This window comes from Nyctibius grandis, chromosome 10 (assembly GCF_013368605.1).
Source record: "Nyctibius grandis isolate bNycGra1 chromosome 10, bNycGra1.pri, whole genome shotgun sequence".
NCBI lineage: Eukaryota > Metazoa > Chordata > Aves > Nyctibiiformes > Nyctibiidae > Nyctibius > Nyctibius grandis.
The window spans coordinates 3,505,685-3,521,545 of NC_090667.1; the positions used below are offsets into that span (position 1 = coordinate 3,505,685).

Here is a 15,861-nt window from a genome sequence, read left to right on the forward strand (position 1 = left end):
ACACCTTGCTTTTCCTTTCCTCATTAGTGGTCACCTCATTCTGTATCGCAGGGATGTCAGTTTTCAGCTGCACAGTTCTGCTGCCTTTGTGGATGGCTGGTGAGGTACTGCGAGCAGGCACTACTATGTGCTTATTGCTTCTAGGTTTTATTTTATTTGCTTTATTTCCTTTTGTCATTTATGAAAAGAGAGATTGTAACCCCACCCACTAACGCCTATTAACTCCTCTCATTAACACCCACGTGTTTAAAACATGCTTTGCAACTGCTGTCTGAATCATTACAAAATCAGAAGGATTTCTCACTGCATACAGTAAGGCGAGGAAGTGAGCACAGATATCTAGAGATTAACCTCACATCCACACTATGTGCTCTTAAAAAATAAAAAGAATTAATGAAATACGAGGAAGTGCAGATTTCAACTTCTAGCAACACACTTTGAGCAGGACTCACAAACCAGTTTGTAAAATAAGAAGTCAGTGAAAAGACCAGCAATGGTAATGAACTGACCCTGCCATGCCATACCAGTGAGGAAGTTTCTTTGGAAGTGCTTAGAGGTGTAAAGCGATAGTACAATTTGCTTACTACTGACAGCTTGGGTGTCCCATCATAGCACGTGACCCACACCACAGAAACAACTCCGAAATCTGAGGCAATTTGATGTTAATGCCAAACTTGGCCAAAGTCAAACCTGCAGCACGCTGGCAGGGACGTGGGGAAGGCTGTAACACCAGGGGTTTGTATCGCTGCCTCGCAGCCAGCGTTGGGACGTCTGGTTTCACATGCACCAAGTTTACTACTGCCAAAACTTAAAACTCTTTAAAGTGCAAAAAAATTTTCCAGACTCTTTCATATGGGGAAATACATTATCTACATCATAAGTCACGTTTCTATCCACAACATGCATTTAAAATGATCATTGCAGGAGCTGATTAGGCAATGTGGAAAGCAACTATGAAAGAGAAAGCTCTCATTCATTTCTGCAAGTCCTAAAGCCAGCTGCCATTAAGCCAGGCTTTCCTTCTAATCCAGAGCCTGCTGGGTTCAACCTATGAAGCATAACATATACAAGCAGGCATGGCAATTAATCTCATCAAAAAACTGAATTTTGTCTCTAGATTTGTAATCCATGTTCTGTAAACTCAACTCTTCAAATCTTCTCCTTGTGTATGTGAGTTTATTGATAGGGAATATGAGCCAATTCATTTAACCAATACAAGTGAATGGGTCATTTAAGGAGGCCAACAGCCACATATTCAAGTTTTATGAGAAAATTGTTTCCATTTCATTCATGTGATTAGATGAATTGACCTTCTTTCTCTTTTTAAAAGCCTGAAATTTCACATAATTTGCATATGTTGCCTGAGTAAACTACATTCCCTCAAAACAGGGTGATTTTGGCTAAAATTTAGTGTAATTCAACCCTGTTTTATGTAGAGGTCTGTTGGGGAATTTGTAATAAATCCTAGGAAAACTTGTTTTCCAAATAGCTGAGAATCCTTTCATACTTCACACGTGGCGAGTTATTCATACTTGAGTTTGAGTCTTGAGTTTGACTACAAGCAACTGCTGTTTAAAAAAAAAAAAAAGTCAAAACAAATCAAACCAAAATGTTAAAAGAAACTTTATGAATTTTGAAATAAAAAAACCAACAAAACACATGCACACACCAAAAGACTGTTTGGTGGAGATTTTAGTATGTTCCTAAGCATATTTTGTTCATTTTATAGGTGACTCGCTTTGCTAATTCTGTGTTCTCCAAGTTTTTGCCCCAGATCTACTGGCTGCAGACCATTGTGGTTTCATTCCTTTAATCTATCTCTGCGCCTACTCATATATGGGATTTATTTTAATATCAATTAAAGTTGCAATTTAACAGCAACAACAAAATGCTTAAAAAGCTGCCCATCACTGATAGCGTGTGTTGGCACTAAGTATTATTTTGCTAAATTGTGCATTTACTGTTCAACGCACTGTTAGCTATCTGATTGCCAAAAACAATTAAAAAAAATCAGAAGTTTTCCCACAGAATTAAATCCTCCATTGAGTACTTGCTCAATTTCACTACCCAATAGTATGAAGCATGTATTAGACAGGAGAAGTGATTCCCTAAAGGGCCACTTTAAAAAAATAAATAGGCACAACTTGCATATACATGTGCAACAAAGGATGGACATAACTTTAGGTAACATTTAAATTAAATGTGAGTTAGATAAAATGCAGATGGCACTTAGCACATCCGTGAGTAGTTTCTGAGCCAAGCCTTGCATTTCTTATTTCAGAGAAAATTACCTTTAAAGTCTTGGAACTTTTTCTGGTATAGTTTCATACAGAAAACTGAAGATGCCTGTTGCAGACAACAAGCTATGCTCTCTCTGAAAGTCCAAACCCTAATGCTTAGGCTTGAGGTCTTACAACTCCACCTCTACTCCGTAACTGTCTCAGGAAAAACAAACTAGTTGATGTGCAGAATACCGTGTTTCTATCAGGATGTCACTTGTAGGATGCCCAATCATTTACATTATTAACTAGATTTTAATACTTAATTAGTGTAGCACTGCTACACTTCTACAGAAGGGTGCTTTGCCATTTCTCTAAGAATTTCTAGCTGAATGTCAGCAGTTTCCTAAAGATTTAATGCAATAACAGTACTTTTTAAAAACTGAACAATACCCAGGTTTGCAACATTCTCATTTGTGTTTTCAGTAATTAAATTAAATTCATCAGAAGGATGAAGAACCATTCTTGCAAATGAAACCCTTCCCTTTCCCTTCTGCAAACATGGAGCCAAGAAAAAGATTTTTCCCATTAAACACTTATGAATGACATGATACCAAGAACAGGATTATTTTCTTCCTTCTCTGCATCTACTAAATTATTTCCTGATCTAGCAGATAGGGGGTTTGCAGACCAGAGAGACACGCTGTGAAGGCGTTCAAGGATGTCACAGGAGGTTTGAAAGATACCAATTGTTTGGGTTCTTTGGTTTCAGGTTTCTGTGTTTGCACTGTAGTTTATTAAGAACACACAGAACGTGAAAGTATATTGAAAATCTCTACAAATTCAAGAAAAATCAAATAACTGTGATTAATATGAGTATTTTTGCTTTTCAAATGGAAAAGCTCAAAATGTTTTAACATATTAAGCTTTCCTACCATCCACATGAAGAGTGTATCTCCATTTCGCAAATAGGGAAGGCACCAGAGAAAGAAGAGGTGATTTACAGCATCTCTGAACCAGCCAAAGCCAGGAGCCAGGAGCCATGGTTTCCAGGCCTCCAGCTGAGCCACCCAAACACTGTGCTCCCTACCCAAGAGACTAGCAGATTTTTCCTTCCCTCCAAATGCTGTTTAAGGAGAGTGAGGCTACGCTGCAGACAAGAAAGGTCCTCCTCCAAACAGACAAACACCTTCTGCCCTCACACACCTTGGAAAAAAGCAATATGCACAAGGCTAAGGAATTCAACTGCAACACCACTGTCCAGAATCCCCAGTGAAGAAAATTCTTAGTGCGTTACATTTATGAATACTAATGGCACCAATGGCACTAATTTAAGACAACTATAACAAAACAGATGTTTTGCTGTTAAGCACCAGACTTAAACTTAGATAAATATATTAAAAATCAGTATTATCTTTTTAAACAGCAATTGCATGTAGAAATGGCTAAGCAGAAGCATTTAACCGATTCAAAGTTACTAGAATTTTTATGGATAATTGTTATTTTTCGTTTGTAAATTTCCAAAATAAATAGCAATTATTTGAGACTTCCATAATTCACAACTACCACCATCAATGAGCTCGCAGTCTGCTAAACCTGCACGTAGCAGCAGACACCCTGTCACACCCAGGAGCCTCCTGGCCCATGCAAAACACACCTCAAGTTTAGGAGAGAGGACACCTTCAACTCCCACCAATTCCATCCTTGAAAGTTTTACCTTTGCCTTTTTTATCACAAGAAAATCAAAATTATTTTGATGATACTGAAAATGCATGTATTGAAAACAATTCCTGGGGAATGGTCTGAAAATATTTCTAGGAATAAGCCAGCATAATACATTTTTTTGCTGTTTTTATGCTAAGTAAAATCTCTTTGATCACTATGGCACAAAGAAAGTTTTTTTTTCATTTTAAGCTTCCCACGTTTTCAGTCTTAACACGAATGCTTAAAGAATTTAGGATGGTCTAAATGTGCTATTTTGGGGGTAAATCAGAACAAAGACATTAATATATCATTTACCAGCTCAAACAAGGCAAGAATGCTTTTTTGACTCACACGTAATAGGACACAGAAAATCCTTGTCTTTGTTAGACATGGCCTACTTTTCTTAAGATTTTTACACTAACCATTTACTGCCTCTAAAGACAATTTCTCTCAGGGAATCAAAAGCAAAATATAATCTGTGCTAGACACATCTCAAGAGCACCTATGCATTCTCTACCCCTCAGAAAATAATCCATTTCATTTGGAGTGTTCCCTCATAGGAGACAAATGGGTTTTCATTTTTCTTTTCATTTTTCTTTTAATTATGTGTCCTCTGTTACAAATAAAGGCTAACACCTGGCCCCTCTCATGTGCCAGGCTAACTGACAATGAACCAGTATGGGGATGGACATGTCATAGCAGTAATTTTTTCACTCCAAGTGAATGAGAAAGCCAGAAAGTCTATTTCCCAGTACAAAGTACTCACTGGAAAGCTCTACAACAGACACTGGCTTTGCTCACCACAGCTTAAAGCAGTCTTGGAGTTCCTGATTCCCCTCCACCGAGCCTGACAGCAACACCCCATTGATGTGCTGGGTCACTCTTGCTGGAACACAAGGCTAGCTCCTATTACAGGTTTCCTATGGTAACTAAAAGGAGTTCAAAATCAGGTCCAAAAGTCTGCTGTTACTTGCTTCCTTGAAACAGTGAAGTAGTTTATAAATTTTGGGTTCTAATTTAGTAATTAAAACGTTTTTAAAAAATATGTTCAAAACCACCCCTCTAGCAGTAGTCAAATAACAAAAAAACCTACCAAACCAGCAGTCTAGCTCTAGCTGTAAAATTAAATGTGGAAAATCAGAAGTCTGGCAAAAAGTAACGTTACTCTCATGCATGTTAAACTTAGCAAATAAACTGGAAGGATAAATGGGGAACAACCTCAGTATGAAATAAAAATGAGTCAGAGGAGATACATTCCACAATGGACAATGGCTCATCTTTTATGACTTACAACACAATGATCTGATTACTGAATGATAGAAGAAAGATGCAGTTTTACTTAAGAAAATTTTGTATCATGAACTAAAGGCAGGTTTCAAGATACAAGACCAAATTAATTTAATGAATTGCCTCTTCAAATGGATCCTCTCTTTAAGCAGATATGTGTTTGTATTAAAGCACCCCATGGCCCAAAGCATATTCACAGGGAAAAAGGATCGTTGACTTCTAGCTTTTCATAACAGCATCATTATTACACAGCATTAACTTTTGTAAATAACAAAGCAGAAGAAAACACAAAATCACTATTACGAACAAATGTCTAAAATAGGCTTTGATAAAAACCTGTAAATCATTTACATCAGCAATGAAGTGGGCTGCCCACTGGAAAAAGATATTTTATTCTTACAATAATCTCATCTTTGGCAGAAGCTTAGCTGTAACAATTGTGCTGTTTATGAATAAGGCGAGACAGATTACAAGCACACAGGCTTTCCTCCTATTTGAGTATTTAATTGTGTAGCCATATGAAGACTCATTTATGTGTTTTTAAAATGTTCTAAACGTTGTTTCAGAGAATTTCTTTGTTCAAAAACTAATATCATACACGTCCTCAAGTGCTCAGTGGGGAAACGTCCGTTGTACCTAGACGTTTTGGGGAAAAGGGGGTGGTGGGAGGGGGTGTTCCCTAAGCAGCACTGAAATACAGGTATTCATTTATAAAAACACAGGAGCATACCTTCTGGCCAAGGAACAGGCTTTTGGTGGACAGGACTGTGAAACCATCTGCAGGAGTTCCCTCTGTTGTACTGTCAGCACTGGCTGATTTGCTCACTTCTCCCTGCTTCTTCTTCCAAAAATATAGTTAATTAGTTAACTCAAGGCTGAGAGAAAAACACCGTTTAATAACACTAAGATCTATGACATGCCATAAATGCTTACCAGGCAATAAAATGCCAGTACAAACACTGACGTTTGGATTTTATCTTTTAGTCTAACTAAAGTGACTGATTACAGCTGGAGGAATCAACAGGAAAAATTACCTCAACCCCTGCATATCTCCATAAGCCTTTTCTTGCCTAGGACAGTGCACAATTCAGATGAGTGTTGTCTTAAGTGTTGCAGGAAAACATATAAAGAGCCCCAAACTTTTAACAACTTTCTAATGGCTTGTGTGGAAAAAGATGATGTATCTAACTTGTATGTGTGGGCAGACATTCATTTTAACCTAAAAACTGACTTGTCAGAGCACAAATTTTCTCTCTCTGGGAAGGGAGGTGCTACCAGATTTCACAAACTTATTTTTAGAAATACTGCTTTGGAATCTGGCCATCCTTAGAGCCACTGTCAGAAGGATACATCTACTTTCTACCTGCCTAGTAGTAGGAAATGGGCTGAACAATTTTCTCTGTCTTGTTTAACATGATCACCTTCATCTCCAGTAAAACTGTAGGGGGAGAGGGAGTTCCCCTCAACTACCATTCCTTTTTTCAACTGTATTACTGAAGTAAAATGATAGGTTTCAGGAACAAATTGATTTACTGAATAAAAATGAGAACTAGGAACATTTTGAAAAGGATGCTTCCTGAAGACAGTGAATTGACTGCTGTGCTTATAAACTCAATTGGTGCCAAAAATCATTTCATATTTTCAATAAAATTACTAGTTAGGATTTAATATAAATATTTGGTGCCTCAGCAATACCTGTGCTGAAGTTAAAAAGCACACCTGGAATATAAAGCAAGCCACTGTTCTCCTACTGTCCCTTTCCAAAGTATATAAACTAAATCTGTGGCTGAGCAACTCAAATGACTGATGCAAGGGGATATTGGTGCTTCTAGAAGCTGTAGCCATGCTTTACACAAATGTTTTGAAAATTAGATTTTCATGGGTCCTATTTCAATTCCCCAGGAGTTTACTGTTAGCCAAATACCAATATAGTAAGCAGACAATACAGTTTATTGTGTGGAAGAAAAACAGAACCCCACAACAGACTTCCTGCTTTTGTAACCAAGCAGGGGAAAAAAAATTCCAGATTTAGGGAAATTATTAGTGCATGGTTAATAGAAGCACTGCACTTGAAAGGTCAGCTGCTAAGTGTTTTAAAAGACAAAACTAAATTCAACAGTTCAAAAAACAAAGAAGTGAAACAATCAGAAGAGTGACCAAGTAAACAATAACAGACACATACAGGATGACTACAGAAGCTTTGTTTGAGAGGGATGGCAACTTCCCACATGCACTGTCCATTTCATGTGAAATTCACGTAATTTTTCTTCCTGCTTTCATAACCTATTACTACACTGTAGTTTTTTTGCAAAAAAAAATCCTTGGTTTCACACGCACACATTAGAAAGATTCCCTCCTCCTACAAACTGAAACTAAAAAAAGGAATGAAGGAATGTTCTCCTTAGCTTAAAACACGATGTTATTCTTAGTTTCCTAACATAAGAAAAATCACATTTTGGTCCTCTTGTTCTTCCCCTCACCTCCACACTTCATTTCAAATGAGTTTAATTAATTACTAGGAATTAAAAAAAAAAACAAGTCTAAACATGGATGATTCTCCTCTATAACATACTAAAGACAGAGGGGGACATTTGTGGGTCTTTACCTCAGCCAAAGAAATTCTGTGTAGCCACAATACAGTTTCTCTAATGCTGCAAGAGACTCAGCTACCTGCTCTAGCAAAACTGCATCCTACTTCAGGAGGAGTATTTCACACTCTCTGGATTTCATCTAATCAGCTAACTAAGAGGAACCTTATACTAAGCTGGAACAAAACAAAACCCATTAAGAAAAACCAACAAGCAACAGAAAAATACAACACTTGAAAACAGGACTCTGACATGCTGATGGCTGAGGACACTATTACAACGCAAGTGACTTAGGCTGTTGCTTTTCTTCAATATTTACAATTGCAAAATGCTGCTTTAGTGTGACTTTACTTTTGTAAAAAGTAATGTGCAGACACATACCTGAACAACACCTGAACAAAGTCCAAGCAAGGTTACTCTGCCTAGCCCAATGCAGGCACCTGGCAGTCACAGCAAAGCCACCCCTACAGGTGCTACGTAAGGTCTTGTTTGCTCACCAGTAAGGCACGACGATATAGCCCCCATACACTCTCTTCTTCTGCCTCTGGTGCCTCCAGCCTGTGCCCACCTAATGACTGCTTCGTACAGAGTATTTCCAGCTTGCCTGCCTGTCCTGCAGACCTGTGCCACTTCTGAGGGTTTTCAGACTTCCAGCTGCACTAGGGAGAGGGCAGCACTCCTGCAGCATTTGCTCAGGCTGCTACTGAAATCCCTATTGTTAACAACACATGGAACAGAAAGTCTACCCTACGTGATGCTCCCTACAGCTACTACTAGCAAGCTTGTTTGGGTTTAAAATAAAGAGATGACTCTACCTTGGATTTCCTTGCCCCTTTCTTGCCACCTGTTTTCTTTGATACAGTTTTTTTCTGTGATGGAGACTTTGCCTTCTTTGCTGGAGGTGGAGTGATGATGGCTTCCAGTTTTCCTTTTGATCCCCGCTTCTTTGCCAACAGCTCTGGGTGAATATTGGGTAACACTCCACCACTGGCTATGGTGACCCCTTTCAATAGCTAATAAAAAAGAAGTTACAGATGATAAATTTCAGCATCTACTCACCAATAAATAGAAAATGTCAGTTACTGCAAAGTTGGTACATTGCCTTGAGTTTTAACTGGTTGTTGTATGTTTCTCAACACAACTATCCTTGAAGAAGAGAGATATGAAATGTATGAAATGGAGTCGATCATGTACTAGATTTTAACTACAAAGGGAATGTGTATTCTTCTTGCACATATGCTTCTTACTGTCAATATCTCTTGGGCTCACACAAGATCTGTTTCTGTGAAGCCATGCAATGAAGACTGTTACCCAGCTACCAGCAAACAGGACAGCCCCAGCCACAGACACGAGGGCTGTGCAGAACACAACATATGTCCCAATTGCTGAATTTTCTTGAAAGGGCATTTCTTAAAACAGATTTTTTTTTCTTAGAAAAAAGAAACTTCAAATGGAGGGTAACATTATACAAATCTCTATACCTGGAAGTCTTTCTTCAAAAAAATCTTTATGTAGTTGAAGAAAAGCAGATCAATATTCAAAAGTGTGCAGTTCATTCAAGCCTTTAAAAGCAGAGGTGAAATATATCATGTTCTGTATTTAAAAGCACTTTAACGCATTTTTTATACATCTAACTGGGACTAATTCACTATTTGGGAGGATGCAAACGGTGACATCGAAGTCCCTCAGGTACTCCCACCTTCTGATTCGTGTTTACTGCTCCCCAACCACAACTCAGTGAGGCTCCAAGTTGACAAAGGGATGATGAATGGAAAGTATTATCAAATTTCAAACAAAGTCAGAAGGAGGGTGGTTTGGGGATATTTTTTTTTCCTGCTCCATCACGATCCACAGGTTTGGAAAAAGTATCTTTTCAGATGTGTTTTTACAGCACCTCACACTGTAATAACAATGCCCAAATATTTTTTGGCTAAGTTAAAGGCATCTTGAAATCTGCAAAGGACACAGACTTGCAAGACTTCCAGAGCCCTTAATTCTGTGGTCACAATGACAGACTTCAACGGGAACAGGACAGGTCCCACTGAGTCCCAAGGTGCTTAAGGGGGAAAACAAAAACAAACAGACAAAAGCATCTACAAGATTTTCTCCATGTCTCTGTCGAGTTTATGACAACGTTCCACTCTAACAGAAGTGGTTGTAATAGTGCAAGCAAATGTCATATTGCATCTCCATTGCATTTTTACACATTTTAAGAGTCCTGAAATACATAATTAAGCTGAGTGCTGTAATTAGTTACACAGTCAGTGTGCTAGTGAGTGAACGAGCTGTTTCCCGGTGGGCTACTCAATAAGCAGAGGTCTTGAGTTAAAATTCAGCTATATGGAAAGACAATTTAAAAAGCCCTAAAGGAAATCCTAGCCCTCACACAGTGGAGTTTTTTCTTACCTGATTTAATTCTTCATCATTTGCTACAGCCAACAGGATGTGTCTAGGAGTGACTCGACCCTTCTTGTTGTCCCTTGCTGCATTTCCAGCCAATTCAAGAATTTCCGCTGGGGAAAAAGTAAGGCCCTTTTAATTACACTGTGATCATTAAGAAAAATCAATGTGTTATTTAGCATCCATGCGAAAAGATATCTGAATTATATTATGTCATTCCTAACTGCTGTAGAATACCCTCAACAGACATCTAACCCTAAAATTACATTTTCTTTTTGTATGCCTCATCGCTGAAGGGCAAATGCACACTTTTTATTCCTGTGATCTAAACTACATTTACTTGTTTATCCTTTTAAAGCAGTTCCCCTACATTCTTGACTTTTCAGTGTTCTTCTAAAGGCTACTGTGTGTTCCTGTCCTAGGATCCCTCTCCTATCAGGTGACAGAGTACTAAATGTAAAAATGCTACAGTTTTTTTTCCTCAAACCTTCATAAATGTGAGTTCTGGCTTGTATCGCTTCTACTTTTTTATTACTGGAAAAGATGCTATTCTCAGTTTCTCATTTTTAACATTAGAGAAGCATGTAAGCACACATAAGTTAGGAAACTAAAAATACAAACTCTGCTGCTACACTGACTTAATGATTTTTCTCTTTGAGAAGTTGTTTCTGTCCAGAAAAAGTAATTGATGAATCACATTTTTTTGCTCCTAGTAAATTATCTCCTTAGAAGAAATTTTCAGTTCTGACAAAATATGTTTAAGAGCTGTGCATATAATGGCTTTAATTGTAATTAGGAAAGATTAACCTGCTCCCTTGCAAGGATCCATGAAGTGAAAGGCTAGAGCGTTACCTGCTAACTTATCTGTCTTCAACTCAGTGAGCCTTAGGCAAAGAATGCAATTAATTACAAGAAAGTCTGGGGAACAATTAGATTACATAACATGTTTACCTGACTTTGCAATTATATGCTATGGCTGTCTCCCATTATACATAACCTTTAATCTCCCTCTGTACAGACTGTGTTTCACTATTGCTTTTGGTATATTTCCTTTTACAAACCCGGTAACGTTTGAAGAAAGAGAGAAAAAAAGAAAATGAAAATGCCTTTTTTACATCTATTACACACTAATATATTAAAATTTAACATTAGACTAGGGTATGAGATTGATTTCACATGTAACAGCCGACTACACCATGAAAGCTCTCACATAAGCTTGCTTTAGAGGCAAATAGAACTGAATTAATAAAACATTAATCCGAAAATGAAAAAGACTAAAATCAAAGCGCACATGACCACATACCTTTACCATAACACACAGTAAATCTTAAGTAATACTATAGAGCACAGACTATAGCTTTTCATGAGGCTGAATTTAACATGATTCTCCAATTATTTTTCATCATTAAGTCCCATAATAAGCTAGTTATGACATCTACTGGAAAACTTACAGCTGCTTCTGGACGTTCTACAGTTAAGCTTCATTGAGGATTTTGGCAGGCTTTCAGTATTTTTGTGTTCTTCAAAGCGCACAATTAACTTTATTACAGGGTGAGATAGAATATCAAGTCTAAGCCCTCAAAAGTAACTCAACTTTTCACGCTGACAACAATTGCTTTAATTTATTTTTAAAGAAGGATTAGCAGGGTAAGGTCAACCTGACTATGCTTTCCACACCTCCAAAGAACTCAATTAAGCTGCCATAATCCTTTTCACATACTTCTCCAAAGCCACAGCTGAGACATGCGAGGTTTAGCTTGCATTCAGCACTGCACACAGCCGCCTGTGGTGACAGAAGATCTGTATCACCTTCCAAGGGACACTCGGTTACACCCAGCGCATCACCACTGACCTCAGTAAGAGTCTGTGTCACTATTAATGCCAGCATTGCCACCTCTCTACATCAGGAATTGTTTTGTTTGTATCTCAGACTTTATTCCTGGTTGAAAACTGTTGGAAGGATTTGCCGCAAACAGCAGACTCCTTTTCAGTTTGCCTCTGCCCGCACCTCCGCTTCTTTACTGCATCAGGCACTGCTGAACAGTTGGGCCGTGTTATTCCCTGCAACTGATCAGCAGAACTATGCTGGCAGGTCATTTTGTAACTAAAGAGTCTAAGAAAGTGTTATGCCCGTAAAGCACAGAGGAATGTTTTATTTGTTCCTCATAAAACTAAAACGTCTGCCTTGTACAGTGGAGAACTGTTCTTGTAAGTGCTAAGCCCTCTTCCTTGGACAGGAAACTCATTTTGAAATTACAGTTTTCTAATGGTCCTTTAGGGAAGTTGAGGTACCCCACTTCCCTTGCAGGAACAGAATGCTTTGCCCTGGCGTTGAAGACCACAAAAGAGGAGCTTGGGGAGACGGAGAGAGGAGGAGGAGGGCACGGAGGGTGGAATTTTTCTTCTGGCCTTCTCGTCAGCTCTCCAATAACAAGTATTGCTTGTGCACGCAGAGACCCACAGCACAGGGAACAGCAAAACTCAGCTACGCACACGAGTCTGTTCAAAGGGGGACTCTCCCCTATTTAAAAACAGAAGATTAGGAGGTATTCGAGCTGAAGCCAATATAGGCAACATTTTTTTGATTTAGCACTGACAGAGACAAGCCTAATCCAAAGCCAACAGACCAGAGCACTTACAAATGGTAGAAATGAAACTTTCTGGAATCGGATGGGGTCTGGACTACTTGCCCGGATTTCGCTTGCAGCCAGCTTTACTTTCACATCTGGTTTATGCTACTTTTAATTCTAAAGATTTAAATGGCGATTCATCCATGTTTTAAACCAACTTTAAATTCGATGAAAATCTAGCCCTCTCTGTAAGGGAGCTGACTCAAATTTCCAGAATAATCACTCTGGATTTAGGTGTGGAACGGGACAGAGTAGTAGGTGGGAAAAGGTATTTAAAATTGAGATTGGATCTGAATTCTTAGGTCAGACCCATCTTTGGAAGTGCCATTCTACCAAGTTCAAAGGTTTGAGTCATTGAAAAGTTCTGTTCCATTAAAGGTAATCTTCCAACAGCAAGAAAAAATAGACATTCAAGAAATCAGCTCCTGCAACTGAACAGGGTCAAGAGAGAAAGCTTTGCTTGTCAGTGTTGAGGCAAAAGAAAGTGTTAAGAGCTTCCATGACATCAGGATTCACTCAGCTTGTATTTACCCAGTCAGAAGACCAAAACAAGAACATTTTACAAAAATGAGGCCTCACAAAAAGGATGCAAATTGCATAATGTCTATTCCATTCCTTTCATATATTTACACAAGGCATTTCCCCCGTAGAGAGTAATTACATCACCACCACTCAGGCAAAAGGCAACTATGAGACACACCTTACAGAAGTACGGAACAGAAAAATCTCTGTTCTTTTTAACATGAGGAAAATATACAAGTTATTCAATCTTACAAGCTTTTGAAGTTCTAATTCTTCAATTACTACATATTGAAATCTCAGGTTAATATGAAGTGATACTCTTTACATTTGCACAAATGATTTTTTCTGTGCTTTTGAATAACTTCAAACAAAAAAAGAAAAACAACATGTATTGCTTTAACTGCAGATATAAAACAATCCAGTGAAAAAGCTGTGAGAAGTATATAATTAGGAAAGAAAATAATTAAGTAAGAATTCCATGTCAGCACGTGATATATTCATGGACGGACAGCTGTTACGCAGCAAGAAAAGGGATGGATGCCTTAGAAATCTGACTACAACATGAACACGTCAATTTGATTTAAAAGACGTAGTTATGATTAATATTTTTCTTATTTTTAGTCATCATTAAAGTAGAAGGTTAAAGTGGAAAGTCCTAAAAGTTAAGAAGTTTTCTCTTAAAATCTAACTTAAAGGTAGGTCTCATTTACATCAATTGAAATAATCCTTTGTAATATGTAGAACGAGGCAAATGGATATGGGTGGTGAAAACTTGAACCAAAACTGCTTTTCTTCCATTGAGGTTTTCAAAAGTTCCGTTAAATATTTTTAAAGGAGAAAAGAAAACAGGTTGTATATCTTTGTACTTAAGCCTGAGATAAGACCACAGGAAAAGCTGTTCTCAAGGCATTTCCTACTCAAACACAACCAAAAAGTGTTAGAAGTCTCCACAGAAACCTCATCCTGCAGCAAGATTTCAGGGCGAGTTCCTCATCCTTTACTTGCAGAGCCTCTGAGCTCTGGCCATCTCTTGGACATCCTACTAAGTTCCCAATTTCATTATTTGCATTTCCCTGCTTCACAGTGGTACTGCTCTGCCTTGAATACCGTTGCTTTGGTATTTCACAACTCAACATAAGGTTAAAATGAAACAAAAATTACTGTTAGACCACAACAAAGCAGGCACAGTAGAAACTGCAGACCTGGATGGAAACAAAAGCAAATGCATTCCTCTCCCACTCCTGGAGAATGCTCTAGTTCATTTATCCTAATGTTCAAACAACGTATTAATGGTCATTAACTGAATAAAACTCCTTTAAAGCCTAAATGACAAGGCCTTTAGCTTATCATGCATTCCAGGCTGTAATACTTTCTAAATGTAAATACTCAATTCAATCTGCTCTGAGTTCATCCCCCAAATGTTTTTTTTTCTTTTTTTGGTTTACAACTCAAGCTAAAACACTGCTGTTGCGTTGAATCCCTTTGTCCACCTTCTCTTCAGGGAGATGAAATCATAACTTTGAAAATTAAACTCTTAACAACTAACAGGTGATGTGTTGACACAAGGCCAATTTCTGAACACGCAAGTTCCTAAAGGGGTTTCCAAAAAAGTTTGAAGCCTCTCCTCAAAAGAAAATTGAAAACAATATCCAGAAATCAAATAAAAATGAATGTTGATACAATTCCACTGAGAAAATACGTATTTGCTATAAAGCCAACTACATGACAAGGAGTCTGTTTATTGTACTTTAAATTAATCATCCTTCCATCAGCATTTTATTGACTTCAGCATCATTTTACATGATTCCGAAAGGTTTTAACCCAATCAACCCCAATCAACCAAGACTGTTAAGAGTTTCCTGCCTCCTTCTCTCTGTGTATTCAACCCAGTCCCCCTGGAATCCGCAGTTACAAGAGCGAAGGTAGAATCATTTAACAACTCTTTCCCTCTTATGCATTCCAATAAAACAGTTCTCAGCCTTGGTTCAAAGTCATGGAAATTTGATGTAGTGAAAATCAGTTCAAGAAATTTTACTGCGTTGAACAAGCCTTGATGAAACCTCAACTCTCAACAGGGCAATCATTCTCTTAGGATGTGATAAAAGAAACAAACCCGTCAGTCTTTAGCGTCTGAGCTGTATCAAAACTAGGCCCCTTAAAGGAGAAAGTGTTAACTTTGCCAAGTTATGGTGAGTTTTGCGTTTCTGTGAGGCAGATGACAGACTGCTGTTTACATAAAACTCAAGTTCAGGCCACAAAAGCCACTTCCACTTAGAGCCTTCTGATCTGACTCACACTTCTTTTCAGCTCTTTTTTATACTTCAACACCATCCATTATTTCTTTTGTAAGAGATCCAATGTTATTCAACTTCCTAATTTTAAAATTTTCTTGGTTTACTATCGATCTGTAAAAGGTATGAGAGTTCACTTTTCAACGAAACTTGAAAATGAATTTCAACTCAAATGTTATTTTTTACAAGTCACACCCCGAGTACTAAGAGACAGCCTGTT

General features: G+C 38.1%; 1 protein-coding gene across 5 annotated transcripts in view; it reads right to left on the reverse strand.

The window, feature by feature from the left end:
* MACROH2A1 (macroH2A.1 histone) overlaps positions 1 to 15,861 on the reverse strand; it is a 47,250-nt gene that overhangs the window by 15,296 nt on the left and 16,093 nt on the right. For 3 of the 5 annotated variants that reach the window (XM_068408428.1, XM_068408430.1, XM_068408426.1), the window contains exons 3-5: positions 10,205 to 10,311; positions 8,614 to 8,811; positions 5,941 to 6,051 (exon numbers count right to left, since the gene is read on the reverse strand). In XM_068408428.1, the coding sequence (XP_068264529.1) occupies positions 5,941 to 6,051; positions 8,614 to 8,811; positions 10,205 to 10,311 (416 nt within the window). The remainder of the gene's footprint in view (positions 1 to 5,940; positions 6,052 to 8,613; positions 8,812 to 10,204; positions 10,312 to 15,861) is intronic. The other 2 variants (XM_068408429.1, XM_068408427.1) reach the window with 1 other exon arrangement.